Source organism: Amblyraja radiata, chromosome 13 (genome assembly GCF_010909765.2).
Source record: "Amblyraja radiata isolate CabotCenter1 chromosome 13, sAmbRad1.1.pri, whole genome shotgun sequence".
In the NCBI taxonomy this organism is placed as follows: domain Eukaryota; kingdom Metazoa; phylum Chordata; class Chondrichthyes; order Rajiformes; family Rajidae; genus Amblyraja; species Amblyraja radiata.
Genome location: NC_045968.1, coordinates 55,969,741 through 55,995,131, shown reverse-complemented (window position 1 = coordinate 55,995,131; position 25,391 = coordinate 55,969,741). Strand labels below are relative to the sequence as shown.

At 41.5% G+C, this 25,391-nt stretch overlaps 1 protein-coding gene across 2 annotated transcripts in view; it reads left to right on the top strand.

Moving 5' to 3' along the window:
• capn10 (calpain 10) overlaps positions 1-25,391 on the top strand; it is a 43,308-nt gene that overhangs the window by 5,075 nt on the left and 12,842 nt on the right. Inside the window, exons 2-11 of one of the 2 annotated variants that reach the window (XM_033032125.1) lie at positions 6-58; positions 207-424; positions 1,651-1,782; positions 6,794-6,981; positions 8,403-8,611; positions 8,756-8,897; positions 12,407-12,573; positions 20,598-20,812; positions 22,983-23,185; positions 23,576-23,828. In XM_033032125.1, the coding sequence (XP_032888016.1) occupies positions 284-424; positions 1,651-1,782; positions 6,794-6,981; positions 8,403-8,611; positions 8,756-8,897; positions 12,407-12,573; positions 20,598-20,812; positions 22,983-23,185; positions 23,576-23,828 (1,650 nt within the window). In that variant the 5' untranslated portion in view covers positions 6-58; positions 207-283. The remainder of the gene's footprint in view (positions 1-5; positions 59-206; positions 425-1,650; positions 1,783-6,793; positions 6,982-8,402; positions 8,612-8,755; positions 8,898-12,406; positions 12,574-20,597; positions 20,813-22,982; positions 23,186-23,575; positions 23,829-25,391) is intronic. The other variant, XM_033032126.1, reaches the window with a different exon arrangement.

Here is a 25,391-nt window from a genome sequence, read left to right as displayed (position 1 = left end):
AACAGGAACATGAGCATGCACAGAATGGAGGGATAATGAACACATGCAGGCAGATGAGGTTAGTTCAATTTGGCTTCATAGTTGTCACCGATATTGTGGGCCTGTGCAGATATTGTGATATTATTTTCCTGATCATTTGTCCATAATTGAAAAAATTGTATTGTGTTTCAGCCATTCACCTTATAATGATCTTATTTTATTCTCAGTCTAAAGAAGAAACTGGCAAAGCCAAAATCCCATCCTGCTGAGATTCCTTTGAACATGTGTGAAAACGTCCGTGACAATGATCATTTCAGATATGGAGACTCCAGAGAAATTCCAGTTTGAAGATGCCGACTTCCCTGCCACCAGCACGTCTCTGTTTTCTAGTTATTCCACACCCATTGCCAAATTCTCTGGTGAAATTTCATGGTTGCGACCACAGGTGTGAATCTATTTTAAAGGTGTCTCGGGAATGCTTTCAGAGGCTCGTGTAGTTGTTGGTGGTTACATTGCGTACATGTAAATCCTTTTTATATTCTTGAATATCCTATACTGATGTTTGGTATAGTTTATAGAGCAATTGAATGACATCTATGATACTGAATTTTATCTTCCTAGTGAATGGGGAGAAGTTTAAGTTCCCAGGTGACTCTTTTGGATGTATAGATAGATAATCTAATTACACAATATTATTGGTAGTTCTCATTCAGGCACTTTAGTCCATGTGGGTAATAGCAGACCCAATAAAATGACACATGATTGATTTAATCTGATTATTCTGTGTTTCACACAATTTGGGATGAAGAATGAGAAGGAAAGGTGATTAAAATTAAACGGTATAATTTTAACAAGGGGGCAGGTGTTGTGATCTGTGTTTTTAGATACACCAATATTTGAAGGTGGCAGAATACATTGATAGTCATTAAAGAAGATTGCTTCCATACAGATGGAAGCATAGAAAAAAAGGGGAGAATATTATTTAAAAAGCTTTATAAATCACCTGGCTGTGCAGCATTTTGAGTATTCCCATCAAATCGGGGCACTAGATTGCAGAAGTAATGAGGATTCAGAGGTGAATTCGGCAAGAATGAGACACTTCAACGTGTGATGAGAGAAGCTGTCATAACTGAAAAGGTTCAGAGTGATTTAATAATGTTGTTCAAATCGTGAGAGATTATGTTTTGTGTAAATAAGGTGAAGTTCCTTTTATTACTTGGAAACATGGTAACAAATTTACAAAAATTGGCAAACTAATCTGATGTGATAAGGAGAAATACTGAATAATGAGATTGGCAGAGAGGCAGACGAAAACAGATTCAGCAGGAGCTTATGGGGAAATATCAGGAGAATGAGAATGAATTGAACACTTGAATTGGCAAAGGCACATTGAGGCTTACAGCTTCCTTCGGGCATGTGAGTAATTTTTTAACATTCTTTATTAAAGAATGATTTTTGCACGTATATTTTTGAAACATTTAAATGAAGTAGCCCTTTTGCTTAAGCTTAACTCTAATCTTGAATCTACATTAGAATTTAAATATGGTGCTGTTCACATTTTTAAAGAATGCCTGAAGAGGTCATTGTTCTGCATGATTTAAAGTAAGTTGGGGCCTGAGTCCTCTGCTGACTTTGTATGTTATCTGACTTTTATTTATTTGGAACTTCTAGGAAATTGCCAAATCCCCTCAGTTGTTCTCAGAAAAACTGCAGGATGGACAGATCAAGCAAGGCCTTTTAGGAGATTGCTGGTTCTTATGTGCATGTGAAGCTTTGCATAAAAACAGACTGCTGTCGGAAAAGGTACTTCAATTGAAAGTATTTAGAGCCAATTGTAATATTGAAAGGAATGCAGAACATTTACTTGTAATCCTTTTACCTTCTGCTTTGACAGCTATTTTGGGGCTGGAGAAGAGTCTCCATTTAATTAGGATTTCAAGAATAAGCTGATGCTGTTAACAGTATGTTAATTTGGCCTGGACCATTTAATTCTGAAATGTTTGAGCACCACAGGTGATAAAGCATGGTTGTTTAAAAGCAACAAAATAAGTGTGTATGAGGGGGCATAGTGCTCCATCACTCTTCCACCGAGTGGTTCAGTGATTGTACTTGTGGACTCGAATCTCAGTCCAAAAGGCTGATACTTCAAGGTGGAATTGAAGGATGTTGTATTATTGGAGGTGCTGTTTCTCACAAAAGATATTCAGGTTCTAGAGGAGATGTCATGGGTTTTGAAGATGTAAAGAGATGCTCCCTTTTGTGCATTGACCAGAATATATCTGACCGTCTACACCCCACGGCAGATTGTCATGTTGCCTCGAAAGTGTCAATCTTTCAACAGTGAAAATCAAAAAAAACTGCTGAAGCTGGAAATCTGAAATTCAATCAGAAAATTGTGAAGATAGCATCTGTGGAAAGAGAAACTGTGTTAACATTTCTTGTGAAAGACCCTGCAACAAAACTGGGAAAGAAAAAAACACAAGTCGGCTTTAAATTGCCGAGATTGTTGGGAAGGGATGTATAAGACACATGGGATTTCTCTGTTTGGGCAAGGCCAGGGTTGCCATGGTGATAAGTTGTTGATGAAGTAATCTGGTTGCTGGAATAATGGAAGGAAATGAGGGAGAGAGACTAGAAGCAAAGAAAGATGTTCAAAACTGTGAAAGGCAGAGCTGCAGGAAAGATCCAGCTGGTCAGGGCGTGCCAGTGGAGTCGGGAAATCTGAGTCAACATTTCAAATGCATGACTTGCAGCAGAACTGGTCTGTCCAGATAGAAACAGAGAAAGCAAGTTACTTTTAAATTATTAAATTTGAGCCCAGAAGCCTCTAATGTGTCAAGTCAGAAGAGGTTATATTGGGCCTTGTTATAACAGGGCAGGAGGCTGCAGACAGAAAGGGCAGAGTGAATGGAGAATTAAAGTGATACATTCTTGGGACAAGTCCATTTAGCTAGCCCCTGTTACAGGTTTACATGTGGCTTGTTTGCCATGTCCAGTTCCCCGCCTTAACCATGAGAGGTCATGTAGGGAGTGATAATGGTAATTTGGCTAGTGTGTAAGGCTAATATATTGGAATGTACTTCCCAACATTCTTGGGTATACCAGATGATGTTGGTCGTCAGATTTCGGGTGGGGTATGACTAGAATTTCGTACATGATTTCAAATTTGGATTCATGTCGACTTGTTCCTATGAACTTAGCTTCATATCTCTTGTTAACCTTTCAACTTGGTGACTTCATCAACCAGTTCACCCTGGCCCCACTCTGTCAAATACTCTTTTGTGCTCTCCATTTTTCACTCAATCCTCTCTGCAACATTAATCTAACAAGGTTCCCCTCTCTCCAAGTTCTGACATTTTTCATTTTCAGAGATGCTGCCTGATCTGTTGTGTGTTTCCAGCACTTTCAGTTCTTATTACACTTTGAAAAAATCTTATTTGGCTGCAGAGTAGATTGCACTGTCCTGTGATCAAATTTAGTGCCACTTCACTGGGTTTTTAATTATCCAGTGGTATGAGAATTACTCACCCATTCTATCTATTTAGCTTCGTACCTCTGCCTCCTGTAGATACAGATTCCCTTGAAATTATGAATAATGCAGGCAACAACAACTTCTCGTTTCAACATCATAAAAACCAAGGAGCTAATTGTTGACTCGAGAAAAATGAAGTCAGGACCACATGCCATTTGTCATCAGTGGATGGAAAGAATAAGCAGTTTTAAGCTCATGAACGTTGATACCTCGTACCGAGACCAGCACACAGATGAAATACAGACAAAGAATGCGTGCCAATGCCTCTGCCTTCTTTGAAATTTAAAGAGATTTTTTCGTGTCACCGAAATCTCTAAACAAACTTCTGCAGATGCACTGTATAAAGTATCCTGACTGGCTGCTTGTTATGGCATTTCCAATGTACAGGATGTAAGAGGCTGCTGGACTCGGCCCAGTCCATCCTGGGCATAGTCCTCCCCACCAAAAAAGGCATCTAAATGAGTTGCTGCCTCAGAATGTGGTATCCATCAGCGAGGATGCCCACCATCCAGGCCATGGCTCTTCTTGCTACTACCGACCGGCAAGAGGGCAGAAGCCTGTGGTGAGGTCACACACCACCAGGTTCAGGAACAGTTACTTCCTTACAACTAACAGATTCTTGAAACAACTTGTGTGACCCTAATAACAACTAGGGTGACCACCTTGGCAACTGAACACTACGTAGCACCACTTCCACCACCGTGGACTTGCTTTTTGTAAATTTTGCACTAATGTCTTGCTTTTTACATTGTCTTTATTCTTTTACCTGTCTTTCAGAATTTCTATGTAATTTTTGTGTAATATTTTTAATAGTTTGTATGCATTGCCTGAGTCTGTGTCTGTAATGCCACCGCATGCAAGATTTTCATTGTACCTGCATCTCACTGTACTTGTGCATTTCACAATAAACTTGATCTTATTATATGATTAGTTTAAACAATAGTTCTAATTTTGTTCTTTTGATCAAGAAACTGATAGTTTTAAGAAAAGGCTATTCCTGAACCTGGTGGTGTGGGGCAAGGCCTCGTAAGCAGTGAGAAGAGCGCATGGCCCAGATGGTGCGGGTCCTTGATAATAGACGCCACCTACTTGAGGCTTCGCCTTGTGCAGGTGCTTTTGATGGTAGGGAAGATTGTACCCATGATGGTTGTACTGATTTTGTGAAGAGTACTATGCCTTTTTATTGCGTATTTTCTAAAAGAAAATTCTGCAGGTATTAACTAGATTGATTTCAGGTTCTCCGCATAAAATCTCATGTTTCAGTAGAAAAGCAATTGGAAAACAAAATTATTTGTGAGACTATACTCGCGAAACTTCCAAATGTGACCTGAGATGGGATTTAGCATTGATGCAATTTTTCTTTTCTCATTTTAAATTGATGATGTTCCATTACTTTGCTTATTAAATGTTATTTATGTAGCATGCTTGCTGTTTCAATCAACGGTATAAGCTTGTGTTGAGCATGCTGTCTAGTCTGAAAACAGGAGGAAAGTAGTTATTAGAATTTAATTCAAACTATTGAAACCAAAATTGGTTTAATCCTATGAAAATAAATCGTACAGAGTTACCTTGGAAACCTTTCAAATTTGCTGCAAGGCAGTCCAAATTTAATTTAATTACTTAAAGTAATTATCATGGTTCACAAATACGATGTGGCTTATGTTTTACAATTGGTTGGAGATTTCATAATGTCAGTTTGCCAGAAATGGCACATGGTGTTCTTTTTGTGGCTCAGTAAAGTGTCTAGAATGGCTGCTGCATGCAGCTTGGAAACTGTTTTTTATGGTTTGATTTGACATGGTTTCCACTTCACTGATATGAAAGGGGTAAAATAGAACATTCCACAATTGTAGATCATTACAGAGAAATTAGTGTTGGGGTGATTTCCCACCTGCATATGCTATCAGCCGCCTCTTGCCATTAGTTGTAAAACAGATTGCAACTTGCATACTTTTCATTCGGGAATGTAAAGGGGGCATATCTTCTTCTGAGATCTGACAAAATCTGTTGGCAGGAAAGAACTGCAGATGCTGGTTTAAATCGAAGGTGGACACAAAATACTGGAGTAACTCAGCAGGACAGGCAGCATCTCTGGAGAGAAGAAATGTGTGACATAGAAATATAGAAACATAGAAAATAGGTGCAGGAGTAGGCCATTCGGCCCTTCGAGCCTGCACCGCCATTCAATATGATCATGGCTGATCGTCCAACTCAGTATCCTGCACCTGCCTTCTCTCCATACCCCCTGACCCCTTTAGCCACAAGGGCCACATCTAACTCCCTCTTAAATATAGCCAATGAACTGGCCTCAACTACCTTCTGTGGCAGAGAATTCCACAGATTCACCACTCTGTGAAAAATGTTTTTCTCATCTCGGTCCTAAAGGATTTCCCCCTTATCCTTAAACTGTGACCCCCTTGTTCTGGACTTCCCCAACATCGGGAACAATCTTCCTGCATCTAGCCTGTCCAACCCCTTAAGAATTTTGTAAGTTTCTATAAGTGACATTTTGGGTCACCCAATCCTTCTCTCCAGAGATGCTGCCTGTCCCGCTGAGTTACTCCAGCATTTTGTGTATAAAATCAGTTGGCAGTTAAGCCCGTAGCTGGCTATCCCTGAATGAATTTTCTGTTCAACCGAGTGCTAGTTTGTGCTGCACTGGTCGGGTTATCACGGTGTCCCATGGAGCAAAGTCAACATCTACAAACTTCCCAGCATTCAGGTTGGGAAATGTGCCCTCTGGGCCTGTTCTTTTGTTAGGTTGATAATTGAGGATTTGACTAAATTAATATTTAGAAATATTTTTACATATTGCGTTTCTGTGCTTTTCAATAGTCAACCTTTCAAAAGATTTAATTAATTTTAAAACATTTTTGTAAAGAAACCTATTTGAAATGCTTGTGAATGTTTTTGACATTCATTGGCTATCAAAACGGGACTCTGAGTGCAGCAGGACACAGTCACTGATCAGCACTGCAACACATGAATCTGCTGGGAGCTGGGCCTCCTGTGGAAGACAGTGCCCAGCACCATGCGGGGGCAAACATTTGGTCCAAGGGAAAGCAGGTCATAATATCCAGGACAGCGGAAGATCTATTACCTTATCGGTGGAGCAGTCGACATTAATTAAGAATATATTGGAGGTGGGAGACTAATCTCTGACATCCGAGATATAAGGCCTCATCCATCGTTTAATAGTGCAATGTTGTTAACATTCTTGACAAAATGCTTTTACCTTCATGTAGTATGTTCTAAATCTTACCTTCTTTTTATACAACCTAGGTGATACCCCCAGGCCAGGATTCATGGATACAATCAGGATGTTTAAAATGTAGATTTTGGAAATTTGGACAATGGGTTGAAGTTATAATAGACAACCGGTTGCCATGTATCGGATGCAAGCTCTGTTTTTCTCGTTGTCGCTCTGAAGAGGTTTTTTGGCTACCATTATTGGAAAAAGCATATGCCAAGTAAGGAATTTTTAGCAATCCAACAATGTTTAACTGTGATATTTTACTGCACACTTATTGCATTGAAGTGGGATCATATAAAGGAATTCACATTCCTGTTTTGATTTTTTCCAGATATGCAAGCTCTAATGTATTTTCTTTTTTATATAAATGAGATCTTGTCGTAGCTTTTCAAGTTGTTTTTGTTATTCTTCCTAAATAGATTTATGCTTATTTTACTGTATTATTCATCAGAATAAAGAAACGTTTTAAAATACTAGGACTGGTTTAATATTCAATGTTAGAATGTATTGGTGAGGGAATTGGTAAAGGTACAATGTGCTAAGTATAAAGGGATAGGTTAGCCTGAGTCGAGTATAGTCTGAGGACAGGGCCACATAGGATGTGTGGAGAACTGGTTCACTGATTTTGCTCTTCCCTCATCTTAGGACAAACCCGAGTGTTAAACCAAAGCTAGCACTAACACATTCTTAGTCTATCTTTTTGCTGTTTGCACTCTGCTGGGTTATTGTTATTTTTGGCCATATATGTTGCAAATTTTACATCTCTGAATATATATTTTGTCCTTAACGTCTCAGAGCTTCTTGTCTTTTCTACAGACCAGAATATCATAAATTAGATATGCCTGGATAAATGAAGTGTTCTTTATTCTACCTTCAAGCCTTGCTGCTTTATGATCCTTAAGTTTCTCTCACTAAAAAGTGATTATTTTTAACATTTATTGCTTGTTTTTCACTCTCTCCTTATATTTTCAATTTCTCATTGTTATTAGTCGTAGAGTGATACAGGATGGAAACAGGCCCTTCGGCCCAACTTGCCCACACCGGCCAACATGTCCCAGCTACACTAGTTCCACCTGTCTGCTTTTGGTCCATAACCCTCCAAACTTGTCCAATCCATGTACCTGTCTAACTGTTTCTTAAATGCTGGGATAGTCCCAGCCTCAACTACCTCCTCTGGCAGCTTGTTCCATACACCCACCACCCTTTGTGTGAAAAAGTTACCCCTCAGATTCCTATTAAATCTTTTCCCCTTCACCTTGAACGTATGTCCTCTGGTCCTCTATTCCCCTGCTCTGGGCAAGAGATTGAACCTTTCTCTGCCACCTTCTATGTTATAGTTATTTTTTGTCCCCACCAATCCTGCAAGTAAGACCTACTTATATGTAAGATGAATTTGAGTGAGTGTTTTAATCATCTTTATCTTGCAAATGTCTTAAAAGCCATTAGCAAGACTCATTTCTTAATTTTCAAGTAGAATTAACCAATGTTTATTCCTGAAATGTTTCTTCCATTATTAAAATATTTGGTAGCCATATCCATATATGATTAAAGTGCTTTGTTGTAATTAAGATGTAAATTAAATTTGAATTGCAACTATTTGGCAATGACATGACATAGCCACTTATATACTTTCCAAAGACTCCATGGCTGTTATGAAATGCTTTGGGCTGGACAAGTGGCTGAAGCTCTGGTGGACATCACAGGAGGTCTGGCTGATCGATGGACTGTAAAGAATTATAGAAAAAACAATGACCATGTCAGCTTCCCTGAAAAATCCAAATTTGAGTTGATGAGGGATTTGAAAGATAAGAGCTTTATAAGCTGTTCCGTTCATGGGTCCAACAAAGGTAAATCAATAGTTTTAAAAATAGAAGATAACTCCAGATTTTGATCTGGAGTTTTAACTTAGATTGTGATCAACCAATGAGATGGTTGGCAGATAATGAAATTGTCTTTGTGTATAACATTATTTTATGCTATTTGGCTTCCAGGATTCACTGAACGTGCAGAATTTCATGCCTTCAGTGTTAGTGACGTGAAGCAAATTGATGGACTCAAAGACAGTTATGTCAATTTACTAAGGATAAGAAACATGTGGGATAGAAGATGTTGGAGTGGCTCCTGGCAGGAAGGGTAATGCAGTAAATATTGTCTTCAAATCAAATGAGGTCAGAGGTGTTTTTGCCTTTCATATTTTTTCATTGTTAGTTCACCCTATTAAAGGCAATAATCACATTGTTGATATTAATCATGTTAGAGCTTGAGGTTTTATTTTGTATATCTAGTGGGAGAGCACAATTGAGCTCCATTTCATTTAGTTTAGAGTTACAGCATGAAACAGAGCCTTCAGCCCACCAAATCCACACCGACCATCTATCACCCACTCACACTGGAGTTCTATCCCACTTTCTCATCCCTACACAAGGGGGAGCAATTTACCTACAAACCTGAATGTCTTTGGGATGTAGGAGGAAACCAGAGCACCTGGCGGAAACCCACGCAGTCACATGGAGAATGTTCAAACTCCTCACAGGCAGCACCTGAGGTCAGGATCAAACCTGGGTCTCTGAAGCTGTCAGGCAGCAGCTGCTCCAATGTGTCACCAGTGAGAATATTTGTATTCAAGCTTTACTTCATTTCATTACACTCTTGTTCTAACATAACTCTGGGATATATATGCCTTATTGTTTGAAAACTATTTTTACCCCTGTAAACAAACTTCTGCTCAAGTAAGATAAACCAAAAATATATTTTGGTAGATAGACACAAAAACTGGAGTAACTCAGCAGGACAGGCAGCATCTCTGGATAGAAGGAATGGGCCCATTCTTTCTATCCAGAGATGCTGCCTGTCCCACTGAGTTACTCCGCATTTTGTGTCTATCTTCAGTGTAAACCAGCATCTGTAGTTCCTTCCTACTAATAATTTTTGGTAGTTTAGTTGATCAGAAAGTATAATTAGAATAGTTTTTCCATGCAGTTATAATATTACACTGGTACAAAATGCATATAATCTACTGTGCATTCAAATTTGGAGAGATTTGTGCTCCAATAATATTAGTCACTCACAGTGTAAACCAAGACTCTGCCTAATTCAATTCTACCTAACTGTACTTTAATTTTACCTAACAGAATAGAATCTCTTTACAAATTGGTTGAATCCAGTGCCTTTCTATTTCACTAACAAATAAAATGAATTTTATATACCTGTCAAATTAATTACTTTAATGTCATGACTTATTTATATCTTAATGGAAAGAAAATATTGAACAATCTATTTTTCTATCAAACATATTAAGAGAATGGTTATTCCAATATATTATCCAACAAATTCTCACCGGTGCCTTGGGCAGCACGGTGACGCAGGGTAGAGCTGCTGCCTTACAGCATCAGAGACCCGGGTTCAATCCCAGCTGTGGGTGCTGTCTGTACAGAGTTTGTACGTTCTCCCTGTGACCTGCGTGGGTTTTCTCTGAGATCTTCGGTTTTCTCCCACATTCCAAAGACATACAGGTTTGTAGGTTAATTGGCTTGGTATAAATGTAAATTGTCCCTATTGTGCGTAGGATAGTGTTAGTGTGTGGGGATCGCTGGTCGGTGCGGACTTAGTGGGCCAAAAAGCCTGTTTCCGCGCTGTATTTCTAAAACTAAAAACTAAAAAAATGAAACTCAACCATTAAATAACCTCTGTACTTCTGGTAAATCTGCTGAGCTTTTCTTGAGCGTTCTGAAAAACATCTCAGTTGTGATATTGGAGATGATCTTCCATCTTCAATATTTGACACACCAATAACATCCTAGGAAAGTTCTCCAAATTGTGTACAATGATGTATGTTTAAAATTAGTCTTTAAGGCTCAATCTGGTTACATCTGAACTATGGCTTAAAATATTTAGCTGTAATCAATGACACAAATTTAGCTGAAATTGGAAATAAGATTCAGTCAAACGGGCTTATTTGCTCATTTGATATGTGGACCAATATCACCATCTATCCTTAACAGGATGCAATGGCCATAGCCTAAAGGAACAGTCAATGGCCTGTGGGACCTGTTTTTTTCCCCATCATAAGCTCTTGTCAGTTTTTAAGCCGTAAAAATATTGCCAAAAACTGGACCGATACCAACATCTCTACAGTAAACTAGAATAGCATTACTAATACTTATTCAAATCGTTTGAGTGATTTTTGTTGATCATTTCTGCACTGACAAATTATGAATTTTGATGGAGACTACAGGTTTGAGTTATATTTCTAGGTAATCAATGTAATCTTAAAACAGTTAATTTATTTCTAATACACAAAGAAGGTGTATTGGGTCTAACCTGTTGAGGTTAGTTAGATGGTACACAAAATTGCTGGGGAAACTCAGCGGGTGCAGCAGCATCTATGGAGCGAAGGAAAGATTGAGCAGAACATAATATTTACTATCCAGACTCATCCCTCAATTATTATCCCTCTCCCTTACAGATACAAAATGTATATAATCTGAACTAATATTTGACATGTTACTCGTTAAAAGTTAGGTATTTCAACAATAAAATTCAAATTGAGTGACATTTGTCACAATTATTCCAATACTTCCTTTAAACCTCCACTCCACCCATAATCCTTTGATACTGTTTTGCATTAGGTTTTTATGCAAGTCTTTCATTGTAAAGTTAGATGGTTTGATTTATTATTTTCCCTCTTTCTTGGTTGAAACCAAATGTTAACCAAATGGTAAAAACTCTCAGTTAAAGGCAATCCAAGGAAATTACTTAAAAAAAATAATGTCTCTGCAAATAATTAATGACACTGATCCACTGCAATAGAAAGTAGACAATTCCTCACTTTCCACAAAGCAGTGACTTCCTCCTGTTCCCTCCTTCATTCAACTGTTTTGCCACATTTACCTTGTAGATGGTTTGATTTATTATTTTCCCTCTTTCTTGGTTGAAACCAAATGTTAACCAAATGGTAAAAACTCTCAGTTAAAGGCAATCCAAGGAAATTACTTAAAAAAAATAATGTCTCTGCAAATAATTAATGACACTGATCCACTGCAATAGAAAGTAGACAATTCCTCACTTTCCACAAAGCAGTGACTTCCTCCTGTTCCCTCCTTCATTCAACTGTTTTGCCACATTTACCTGGTACACAAGCAAACATTAAATTTATTTTCCCCACAGTTCTTTATCCATCCCATACCTATGGAGCATGAAAAGCAAATCTCTTATCAGCTTTCACTAAACAACATGTTACTCGGGTCTGAAGAAGGGTTTCGGCCCGAAACGTCACCTATTTCCTTCGCTCCATAGATGCTGCTGCACCCGCTGAGTTTCTCCAGCATTTTTGTGTACCTTGTTATTCGTGCCATTGAGCAGAACATAATATTTACTATCCAGACTCATCCCTCAATTATTATCCCTCTCCCTTACAGATACAAAATGTATATAATCTGAACTAATATTTGACATGTTACTCGTTAAAAGTTAGGTATTTCAACAATAAAATTCAAATTGAGTGACATTTGTCACAATTATTCCAATACTTCCTTTAAACCTCCACTCCACCCATAATCCTTTGATACTGTTTTGCATTAGGTTTTTATGCAAGTCTTTCATTGTAAAGTTTTCTGTTTATAACTGGTGCTATTTTGTAATAGAGGTGATGGTTGGAACAAAGTTGATGCCGCTGTGGCTGCACAGTTACTGTCCTTGGCAGAAGAGGGAGAGTTCTGGGTGGAGGAGCAAGAGTTTTTCAGGGAGTTTGATGAGGTGACGGTTGGTTATCCGATAAATACAGAGGGATACATCCTCAGTCTTTTAACAGGTAGGTTTAAATATCTAAATCCTTCACAATTTTGTCAAGATCAAATGTTTCAATATTTTTTCTACGTGGCAACTTTCAGTCAGAGATCATGAATTAGATCTGTTGAGCTTACTGCCGGCGATTCATCTATTGTAGGGACAGAAATTCTGCCAGTGCTGGAGCAGTTTAAGGTTTGTAGAAACCATGTTCAGAGGCACAAGCAGTTGAAAACTGTTGTGCAAAACGATAAACAACTTGTGCCGAAAAAAGGCATTGATAGATTCTTGCCACCAAGCCATCTGAAATTCTGAATACAGCCATAAAGAAATAAAAATATAATCCGATAGGCTGCTTGAAATCTTACCACCAGACTTGCAAAATAGTAGCTTACTAGCTTGCTTCATGAATGTGCTTACATTACTGCGGAAATGCTGAGAAATGATGTTGTTGTCCAAATGCCATTGCGGCCTTCTTCCCTACTGAATCTTCTGATGGAATTCTTCAGCAGTGAGGACTACCTTCTTCCACTCCAATTCTCTGGAAGTGGCAGATGAGTCCTAATCAGAATCTGCAGACTGTGCCCAAGCAGAGATAGGTGTTGCTTGATGAGGTGGGTCAGTGTGTTGTACAGTATGCATGTGTGCGTGCTGTTTGCTTTTTACCATTGTGTGCTCCCTGTGGAGATGCAAGATATTCAGTGACCTCCAGATGCTGCGCCTATGTTTTGATTGGTCACAGGCATATGAGTTAGGAAGAATGTTGCATTTTTCAAGAAGACTTTTTTAAGAACTATTTTTTCCCATTGGAATCTGATGGAATTTGGAGTAATAGAGCTTGTTTGGGGACTGGTGTCCAACATGTAGACATAGTGGCCCTCACTCCAAATCTGACTGAGTGAGAACAGAGCCTTGATGACTGCAGATGCAGGAATCTTGAGCAAAAAACAAAGTGCTGGAGGAACTCAATCGGTCAGGCAGTATCTGTGGAGGGAAATGGACAGACGCCTTTTCTGGTCAGGACCCCCCCTTCCGATCAGCACCTTCGGCCTGAAGAAGGATCTCAACCTGAAACGTTGTCTGTCCATTTCCCACCACAGCTTCTGCTGAGATCCTGCAGCAGTTTGTTTTTGCAACAGAACCTTGCTGTTGACCTGGGAAGAACACAAATATTGGTTTGCACAACTTGCCAATAGATTTTAGGAAGGTACACAAAAATGCTGGAGAAACTCAGCTGGTGCAGCAGCATCTATGGAGCGAAGGAGATAGGTAACGTTTCGGGCCGAAACCCTTCTTCAGACCTTCTTCAGGGTTTCGGCCCGAAACGTTACCTATCTCCTTCGCTCCATAGATGCTGCTGCATCCGCTGAGTTTCTCCAGCATTTTTGTCTACCTTCGATTTTCCAGCATCTGCAGTTCCTTCTTGAACACAATAGATTTTAGGAGTTTGCAGAGACATTATTGGTGGTGCTTTTTCTGTGCATTAATCTAAAGAATCAGGAGGGCAGTGTTTGCTGCTGCTCTGTTGACCATGAGCTTGATGTTGGGTTTTTTGAAAGATTAGAAACATAGAAAATAGGTGCAGGAGTAGGCCATTCGGCCCTTCGAGCCTGCACCGCCATTCAATATGAGCATGCCTGATCATCCAACTCAGTATCATGTACCTGCCTTCTCTCCATACCCTTTAGCCACAAGGGCCACATCTAACTCCCTCTTAAATATAGCCAATGAACTGGCCTCAACTACCTTCTGTGGCAGAGAATTCCACAGATTCACCACTCTGTGTGAAAATTGTTTTTCTCATCTCGGTCCTAAAAGACTTCCCTCTTATCCTTAAACTGTGACCCCCTTGTTCTGGACTTCCCCAACATCAGGAACAATCTTCCTGCATCTAGCCTGACCAACCCCTTAAGAATTTTGTAAGTTTCTATAAGATCCCCCCTCAATCTTCTAAATTCTAGCGAGTACAAGCCGAGTCTATCCAGTCTTTCTTCATATGAAAGTCCTGCCATCCCAGGAATCTGTCTGGTGAACCTTCTCTGTACTTCCTGTATGGCAAGAATGTCTTTTCTCAGATTAGGAGACCAAAACTGTACACAATACTCCAGGTGTGGTCTCACCAAGACCCTGTACAACTGCAGTAGAATCTCCCTGCTCCTATACTCAAATCCTTTTGCTATGAATGCTAACATACCATTCGCTTTCTTCACTGCCTGCTGCACATGCATGCCTACTTTCAATGACTGGTGTACCATGACACCCAGATCTCGTTGCATCTCCCCTTTTCCTAATCGGCCACCATTCAGATAATAGTCTACTTTCCTGTTCTTGCCATCAAAGTGGATAACCTCACATTTATCCACATTATACTGCATCTACCATGATCCGGTAGGCGGCGCGACTCTCGTCTGCAGCGGCCTCTGCAGTCCGTCTGCGTTTTTATTATTTTATGTCTATGTTTTAATGTAGTTTTTGTTATTTTTTGTTGGGGTATGTGTGTGGGGGGGTGGGGGTGGTGTGGGGGGGTTGGGGGTAACTTTTAAATCTCTCCCTGCACGGGAGACCCGACCTTTTCTTTGTCGGGTCTCCATTGTCGTTGGGGCTGCAACGAGGAGCGGCCTCCAACAGGAAAACCGGGGGCTGTGATGCCGACTACTCACCGTCGCGGAGCTGGCCGAGTCCCGAGCGGGTGGAGCTGTGGTGGACGCTGCTGCGACCCGACCCCTGGAGATTCGGTGGCTGCAACTGCGGGTTTGGCGGACGGCACCGGGAGCCCGCTGGTCCCTGGAGGGAGACCGCTTTTCGGGGCTTCCGCAGCGGCGACTTCTCCCGCCCGAGTTGCGGGGTTGAAGAGCACCTGGAGCGGGGCCTACATCACCGCCCCGCGCGGCTTGGAATGGCCGCGGGAGTTTGCGAGCGCGCGCCGAGGGCTCTAACACCAAGACCCGGTGTGCGACCTTGCATCACCCGGCGTGGTTTTAATGGCCACGGGACAATTCGCCATCGCCCGCCGGGGGCTTTGACTTTGACTCTGACATGGGGGGGGAGAGTGCAGTGGAGAGAGAAGTTTTTTTGGCCTTCCATCACAGCAATGTGATGGATGTTTATGTAAAATATGTTGTGTCTTGGGTCTATTTGTTTGTAATGTATGGCTGCAGAAACGGCATTTCGTTTGGACCTCAAGGGGTCCAAATGACAATAAAATTGAATTGAATTTGCCCACTCACCCAACCTATCCAAGTCACCTTGCAGCCTCCTAGCATCCTCCTCACAGCTAACACTGCCCCCCAGCTTCGTGTCATCCGTAAACTTGGAGATGTTGCATTCAATTCATCCCCTCCCTCCCCCATCCCTCCCTTCCCTCCCCCACACCTCTCTCCCCCCTCCCCATCCCTCTCTCCCCCTCCCCCATCCCTCTCTCCTCCCCCTCTCCATCTCCCCTCTCCTCACCCCCATCCCTCTCTCCCCCACCCCCTTCCCTCCCCCACCCCCTTCCCTCCCCCACCCCCCCACCCCTTTCCTTCTCTCCCCCACCCCCTTCCCCCTCCATCCACATTCTTCCCCCTCTACCCCCTACCCCATCTCCCCGCTCGCCTCCCTCCCCCACCCCCCCACACCTCTCTCCCCCTCCCCTCACCTCCCCACCCCTCTCTCATCCCCCTCTCCATCTCCCTCTCCTCACCCCTCTCCCATCCCTCTCTCCCCCACCCCCTTCCCTCTCTACCTCACCCCTTCCCTCTCTCCCCCCGCCCCCTTCCCCTACCCCTCTGTCTCTCTTCCACCACTCCCCCTACCCCTCCCTCCCCACTCTTCCACTTCTCTCCCCCTTACCCCACCCCTCTCCCTCGCCCACCCCTCTCTCCCCCACCCCTTCCAATACCCCTCTGTCCCTCTTCCACCACACCCCCTGTCCCTCTACCACCACTCCCCCTACCCCTCTCCCCCTCCCTCCCCATTCTTCAACTTATCTCCCCCCATCTCCCTCCCCACCCCTCTCTACTCCCCTCCCTTCCCTCTCTCTCCCCACTCTACCCCCTCTCTCCGCTCGCCCCCTCCCTCCACACTCTTCCCCCTCTCTCCCCCCTACCCCTCCACACTCTTCCCCCTTTCCCTCCTCCCTCCCCTCCATCCACCCTTCCCTCTCTCCTCTCTCCCCCTCCCCCACCTTCTTTCCCCCCAACTCCCACCTTCTCTCACCCCCTCCCGCACCCCTCTCTCCTCCCTTTCCCCCCTCTCTCCCCTCTCCCTCCTCCCCTCCCACCCCAACCCAATTCTCCATTCTCAAAGGGACTTATGTTCACTGTTTGTAAAGGAGCTCTTAATGTCGCTCCTTTTAGGAAGTATAGAATAAGGGGCAGGGATAATGCATGGTTCACGTCAGAGTTATCCATTTTACTCCATGAGCGCAATGTGGCATGGTCTACAGCCAGGAGTACTGGTCTTGGATCAGACTGGTTGCTCTTTAGGCAGCTGCGAAATGCAAGCACAGTTGCAATTAGAAAAGCCAAAGCTGATCATTTCCTTACTGAAACTTCAAATAACCTAAACAATCCGTTGAAATTCTGGAAAACCATTAAATCAATAACTGGAAATAAAAATGTTATTGAGCTACCTCCATGCATTGTCAAAGACTCTACCCAAATTTATGAAAAGGCTGACATGCTTGGTTGTTTTAATGAGCATTTCATTGCCTCTGGTTCACTTTTCAACTCTCAAAACACAGCTCAAGGCTCCTCTGCTTGCTCTGATAGTAGTTGTTTTTTTGAGGGACAAGCCTTTACTTTTGACACTGTTACACTTTCAGAGGTGCATAAGGCCCTGAGATGTTTAGACACAAAAAAATCAGCAGGTCCAGACAACTTTGAGCCTTACTTCCTAAAGTTAGCCGCTGATTTTATTGCATTGCCTCTGACTTATCTTTTGAATCTATCCCTGGAGACAAACGAAATTCCCCTTATTTGGAAATCTGCCTTTGTTCTCCCACTGTTAAAAGGGGGGGACCCCACTGTGCTAAACAACTATAGGCCCATCTCCAAACTGTCTGTTTTAATTAAGGTGCTGGAATCCATTGTAAACCAACAACTGAAGGACTTTTTATCAACTAACAGTATTTTATCTGAATTTCAATCTGGTTTTAGGAAAAAATATAGTACGTCAACAGCTGCTTTAAAAATTTTTAGACAATAAGCAACACTGTGCAGCCCTTTTCGTTGACCTATCAAAGGCTTTCGATACTGTGGATCATGCCTTATTGTTACAAAGACTATGCAGCATCGGTTTGTCTGATCAAGCTGTCTGTTGGTTTAAAAACGATCTATCAGGCAGATCCCAGTGTGTGCGAGCAGAAGGTATTACTTCTAGCTCTCTAAATGTATCCAAGGGTGTGCCACAGGGATCGGTTCTAGGACCTTTATTATTTACTATTTATATTAATAGTCTAGATCATAAAGCTCTGAACGCAAATTTTCACTTTTATGCTGACGACAGAGATATATTGCTCTGCGTCTACACCAAATCAGGCTCTCTGTCAGCTCCAAACTGCTTTTAACTGTGCAACGTAACCTGTGTGATTTAAAACTTGTTTTACAAGATTTAAAACTTGTTTTAAATGCTGACAAGACAAAGCTCATGCTGTTCACTAAAGCTAAATCAAAGCCCTCGGACCTCCCTCCTATCACCACTTTGCAGGGCTCTGTGGTTGAATCTGTGTCTCAATATAAATATCTGGGAATTATAATTGACGATTCTCTCTCTTTTAAACCTCATATCCAGCAACGTGAAAAAACTAAAGATAAAATTAGGTTTTTACTTTAGAAACAAATCTTGTTTTTCTTTTGAAGCCAAAAAAAGACTTGTTGCTGCAACGTTTATGTCTGTGTTGGACTATGGTGATGTTTTATATATGAATGCATCTTAAAAATGCCTACAGTCTTTGGACACGGTCTACCACGGAGCACTGAGATTTGTTACTAATTTTAAAACCCTCACGCACCACTGCTCTTTGTATGCTCAAGTTGGATGGTTTGCCCTGTCCACCCGCAGACTCCATCATTGGCATATCCTTATTTATAAGACTATCCTCGGTGTTCTTCCTTCATACCTGCAGAAGTATGTAATTCGAAAAAGCACAGGAACTTATCAGCTCCGCTCTGAGGACTTGTTCTTACTAACTGTACCTAAAGTCCGTACTGAACTGGGGAAAAGGGCATTTAGTTATGCTGCTCCCTTCGCATGGAACCAGCTGCAGAATGAACTGAAACTTAAGGAGCTGGTTTCTATAAACAGATTTAAATCCCTTCTTAATGATGTTGAAGCGGGCTCTTCTGTCTGTACATGCTTTGTTTGATGTTGTTCTGACTGTGACTATTTATATGTTCTCTGTTGTTTTTAAATTATTGTCTGTAACTGTGGAACTGTGCTGCTGCCTGTCTTGGCCAGGACTCTCTTGTAAAAGAGATTTTAAATCTCAATGAGACTTCTCCTGGTTAAATAAAAGGTTAAATTTAAAAAAAATAATAATAAAATGTCAGATTTTATATTTCTTACTAATTTTCCTCCGTTTTTTTCTTCTTCGTTATTTCTTTAGTTTTCCTGTTTTGAATAATGAATGTATCCACCTATTTAGGATTACTACAGATCCACGATCGATGTTCCAGCAACTGGTAGACCGGCACCTCCTTTAAACAAGATAGAATTATGAGAGCGCACTTGAAATTCCCCCCCCCCCCACTCCTTCATTGTCCCTGTCGTGATTAGGGGGCCTCATAGATGAGGCCCTCACTCGTGTCTCCTCGGTATCCTGCTGCTCCGCTCTGGATCCCCCTCCCCCTCCCCCTAATCACGACAGGGACAGAGACCCCTGGTCCTTACCTTTCACCCCTTCTGCCATTGTTTATAACATAAAATTCTCCAGCATTTTCACCGCCTCCAACGGGATCCCACCACTAGTGGCAACTTCTCCACCCCTTTCTGCCTTCCGCAGAGACCGTTCCCTCCGCAACTCCCTGGTTAACTCATCCCGTCCCACCCAAACCATCCCCTCGCCAAGTACTTCCCCTGCACCCGCAGGAGACGCAACACTGGTCCCCACACCTCCTCCCTCGACACTGTCCAGGGACCCCGACAGTCCTTTCAGGTTAGGCAAAGGTTCACTTGCTTCTCCTCCAACCACATCTACTGTATCTGTTGTTCAGAGTGTGGACTCGTATACATCAGCGAGACCAAACGTTGACTGGGCGACCGTCTCGCTGAAAACCTTCACTCAGTCCGCCAGGACCTGCCTGATCTCCCAGTTGCCAAACACTTTAATTCCCACACTGACCTTTCTGTCCTAGACCTCTTCCAGTGAGGCCAAACGCAAATTGGAGGAACAGCATCTTATATTTTGCTTGGGCAGCTTACAACTCAGCGGTATGACAATTGATTTCTCTAACTTCAAGTAACCCTCTCTCTTTCCTCCCCCACCCTTAGTCGTACCAACTTCAAAGTCATCTTGTTGAGTCTCATTGTCTGTACTCGTTCTCACCCAGCACACAGCTGACAACGACCTGTTTCCTTTATCATCGTTAATTTTCTGCATATCTTTCATTCATTTGTTCTATATATCTCTACATCACCGTCTATATCTCTCGTTTCCCTTTCCCCTGACTCTCAGTCTGAAAAAAGGTCTCGACCCGAAACATCACCTAATTTCTCCAGAGATGCAGTCTGACCCGTTGAGTCACTCCAGCATTTTGTGTCTATCTTCGGTTTAAACCAGCACCTGCAGTTCCTTCCTACACACAAACTAATTTGTACATATTTTTGAAGGAGACTGCATAAGATTGGTGGGTGAAATAGTCATCTTCTGTTTAACAATCATTATATGAATCATTAAAATATTTAAATGCATATCATAAAAGCTCAGTCGGATATTTTGGTCTGTACAGCAAGAAGACCAGTGATAATAGCTAGTTTGTAGTGTGTGCTACTGTACTTGAGGGAACTCTATTTGTTTCATGTATACAATTGACAGTGCTTGTGGTTAAAATTCTATTTTCTTTTGTTTAGGTAAATGTTTATGCCATACACTGCAAATTTCAGGAGAGTGGGTCAAAGATCAATCTGCCGGAGGTTGCCGCAATAACTCCAGTTTTTGTAGTAATCCTAAATTCTGGCTGCGAATCCTGGATCCAGGTGAAATGGTTATCTCAATTTTGCAAAGGACCACCACTGATGGCCTCCAACAGAAACGTTACCGTGCCATAGGACTACATGTGTGGAAGGTACTTGCAGCTCAAATTGTTCATACCAGAAGTAAATAGTCCAATGAAAAGTGTAGATGTAAACCACATTGTCACTTATTCTTACTTTTTAGGTTGTAATGGTACAGACAAACTGCATTAGTAAAATTATTCAATGCTTTTAAGAGCAAATTTGAATTTTAGTGCAGATATTTTTGTAGAATAACAAAGCATAAATGTCTTTCTTGACCAAGCCTTCAACCCACCATGTCCATGCCAATCATTTTGCCCATCTATATTAATTTATCAATATCACGACTATATCCTTCTATACTGCGCCTATTTAGAGGCCTTTCTAAATGCCATTTAAATGTTTGTGATTTCAACCATTCACGTGTTAAAAGAACATTTGCGTGTCAAATTCCCTCTAAAACTCCTTCCATTAAACAGATCCCCTCTTGTTTGTGATGGAAAAATATTTTGATTATCTACCCTATCTATGCCTCTCCACACCTTGTATACATCTAACATGTCAACCCTCAACCTTCTGCTCTCCAAAGAAAACAAATGCAGCCCAGTCTTTCCCCATTATTCCTCGAATCCAGGTGGCATCTGGCGAATCTCTTCTGCATTTTCTCCAGCGCTCTCCCATCCTTCCTATAGTGTGGAGACTAGAACAGCACACAATACTTCCAAGTGCAGCTAAACCATTGTTTTGTCAATTTGCAACATAATGCCACATAATGTCAACATAATGAACATTGACTTCCTTAACTTAAAGTAACCCTTGCTTTCCCTCTCCCTCCATTCCTCCCATTCCCAGTTCTCTGACTGTCTCCCACTACATTTTATCTCTGTTTGCTTTGTTGTTACCTTCTCCCATCTAACAATCATCTATTCTACATTTTCCTTGATCTCTATTCCCTTTGCCCTATTTTCACACCTTCAAACTTCCTTATCTATCTATCTCCTTCCCCCTGACGTCAGTCTGAAGAAGGGTCTCGACAGGGTACAGCAGGCAGTGAAGAAAGCGAATGGCATGTTGGCCTTTATAACAAGAGGAGTTGAGTTTAGGAGCAAAGAGGTCCTTCTGCAGTTGTATAGGGCCCTAGTGAGACCACACCTGGAGTATTGTGTGCAGTTTTGGCCCCCTAATTTGAGGAAGGACATTCATGTTATTGAGGGAGTGGCGGGACTGTCATATGCTGAGAGAATGGAGCGGCTGGGCTTGTACACTCTGGAGTTTAGAAGGATGAGAGGGAATCTTATTGAAACATATAAGATTACTAGACTAAGTACGACCCGTTGGGTTCAGCTTCACACGGGTGGGCTGGTCCCCCAACACAATATTCCACCAAGATTGCTGGCCAGTGTGGGGGGTGGGGGGCTTTCTAGAGTGCTAGCATGGGTGTTGTGGGCCGAAGGTACTGGTTTCCAGAGGGCTAGTATGGACATTGTGGGCCGACTGGATTCTTGGGCTGGCAGCTCAGTCACTCGGGCCTGGCAGCTCAGCAACTCAAGCCTGACAGACTGGCAGCTCAGAAACTGCCAGAAATTCTGCCGAAAACTGGTGAGAGACTGGGAGAGAAGGGGGAGTGGGTGGACAATCACTTTTAGACATTTTCATCTTTTTTTACAGTTGCAAAGGGCACCGGTTGTCTATTGTCTATTGACCCGAAACGTCACCCATTCTTTCTCTTTAGAGATGTTGCCTGTCCCGCTGAGTTACTCCAGCATTTTGTGTCTATCTTTGGTTTAAACCAGCATCTGCAGTTCTTTCATACACATAATATCATATTTGTTGTAATCCACACCCGGACTTATGAATGCAAGCATACCATTTGCTTTATCACCACCCTGTTAACCTGTGCTGCCACATTCAGTGAACTATGGACTTGTACTCCTCAGTTCTCTGTTCATGGACATTCGTTAGTACACATTTACTGTACATGTCCTTCCTCTATTCATTTTCTCAACCTGCATCATCCTGCACATGTCAAGATTAAATTCTATCTATCAATGCTCTGCCCAATATGGCATTTGCTCTTTATCCTGCTAAAGACTGAGTCTACTTCCCTGTTTAAACATTTCTTGACTGAAAGAGATTAAGTCTAGGCAGGAATTGAGTGTGGACTACGTTAATGTCAGGATATTCCGTTTTTTTTGAAAAGGAGAAGAGTTTTGTCGTTCTGTTCTCTGTGTGAAACTTTAGGTGGAGAAAAAGCGATTCAATTTGCAGAAAACTGTTGGCAAGCCACCCACCATTTCAACTGAATGCCATACATATGACAGAGAAGTAAAACTGCACTGTGATCTTACACCTGGCTACTACCTAGTCATCCCCAGTACGTTCATGAAAGATGAAGATGGAGAATTTCTACTGCGTGTGTTTTCAACATCTAAAATTTCACTGAGGTAAGAATGGAGAGATTCAGCACAGACATTAACTAATAGTGGAATCTTTACTAATTTTCAAACTGTTTAGGTAACTTTTACTAATTATCAAATCCAATTTCTCTTCATAAATGGGTTGATTTGGTATTATAAAAGATGAACTACATGCCTATATGACTCAATTAAGACAAATTCTGTCTTTTTGTTCTACTGAGTTTTTGACAAATTGATGTCGGAATAAACAATCCTTGGATGATTTAATGGACAAAATGTTTGGAAATGTAACGTAGGGGATGTGAATTCACACCCCGTGTTATTTTGTCCCACTAATAATATTTTGCGTGGGTTGTGAAACAATATCTATGATCATATTTAAAAAAATGACATTCATAAAATGCTTTCTACCCTTAGTGCAGTCAAAGCATCTCATCTACTGAACAAGTTTGAGCAAAATGCTGAAGGAGAGTGGGAGATAATATATTTCACGGATTCATGGATCAAAGGAAAGAGTGGAGGTGGAAGTAGGAATTTTCCAACTTACAACACAAATCCACATTTGCCGTTCGCAATCCTCTCCAATACCGGCAGTAGGAACGTTAGAATAACACTGTGCCAGGAACACTTTGATCGACAGTTGCTGCCAATAGGATTCCATGTTTTTCAGGTAATATATTTTACATGAGGTTGAAAATCTAACTGGGCTGAGATGAGACCATGGGTTGGTTTAATTTATTGTGTTATTGTCAAGTGTACTGAGGTACAGTGAAAAGCTTTTGTTTGCATGCTATCCAGTCAAAGAAAAGACTATATATGATTACAATCAAGCCATACAGAGTATACAGGTAAAGGATAAAGCATACACCATTTAGTGTAAGGTAAAGTCTGATTACAGATAGTTCAAAGATCTCCAATGAGGTAGGTGGGAGTTTAGGACCACATCAGAATTGGATCATTGATTGAAAGTATTCTGATTAATTTGAAGTGATGTTAATCGAGAAATAGTCTTCCTTTCTAACAGTAGAAACATAAGAAAGGTAAAAGAAAACTTAAATAGTTCTGCAGAACATTTAAATAAATGTTCCAAAATTATTCGAGAAAACCAAAATGTTTATTTTTTTGAACAGGCAACTTCCATTGGATTATTGAATTTATTATTTTTAATTTTATATTGCTGGCATTTAGATCTGTTTATTAAACAGCAATATTGATTCTAATTTTTATATTTACTGCCAGTTTGCTTTATTCATTAAAAATAATCAGTGATACAATTTTTATAAAACTCAATGCCCCTATTGGCATTCATTTCACTGAAACGCATTTCACTGCACCTTCGAGTGCATGTGACGAATAAAATTGACTTTGGCCACTACTCCGGTGGTTTAGGGCTGTAAGAGATTACAGGTAGAGGAAGGGGAGGGACCGTGAATGGACTTAAATGTGGAAAGTAAATTAATGTCAGTTCCTCAGGCATCAAGTGTTGGTCAGTGAATACAATAATACTGTCCTGTTCATTGCTTTACCTCCAATTCCAATATCCTTATTCACAGGCCACATCATCAGCATGCTTAAGGGCCTGTCCCACTTTCACAACCTAATTCACGACCTTTTTTACTCGTGGACATTTTTCGTCATGCTAGAAAACACGCCCCGACCTACTTGATGCCACGAGTACCTACGACTAGCATCATGGCCTGCTACGACCTACCTACAACCTCATGACGACCATGCTGCGAGTATGAGTCAAGGACAAACTCGGCAGAGGTCGTGAATTAGGTCGTGAAAGTGGGACAGGCCCTTTAGCATTGTAGGTTCTGTCAGAGCCAGCGAGTTCTCATTAGGAGAGAAAAAAGCACTTCAAAGACATCCCCAATCTTTGTGGCTTAAAACATGTGTTTCCTAACTGACTCATGGGAATCTTAGCCTAAACATGTTAGTTTGATGGAGAAGCAGTTGGGGAGACACTGAGCTATTTAGAGAACTCTTCTTCTACAAACATGCAATAACCAAATCAACCCACCTCCACTATTTCTGCTCAGCGTAAAGTTGATAGATCCTGCATGGGAATTGTGGTCACTTCACATTCCACAGAATTGGAATAGAAGCAGGCCATCCTCAATCCTGGGGAACTCTATGAAGGATACAATAAATAATACTACTAATGCTTCCCTTGATAGTGACTTTGTCTTACTTTGCCAAGATATAATGATGGGAGGATGGAAAGAGCAAT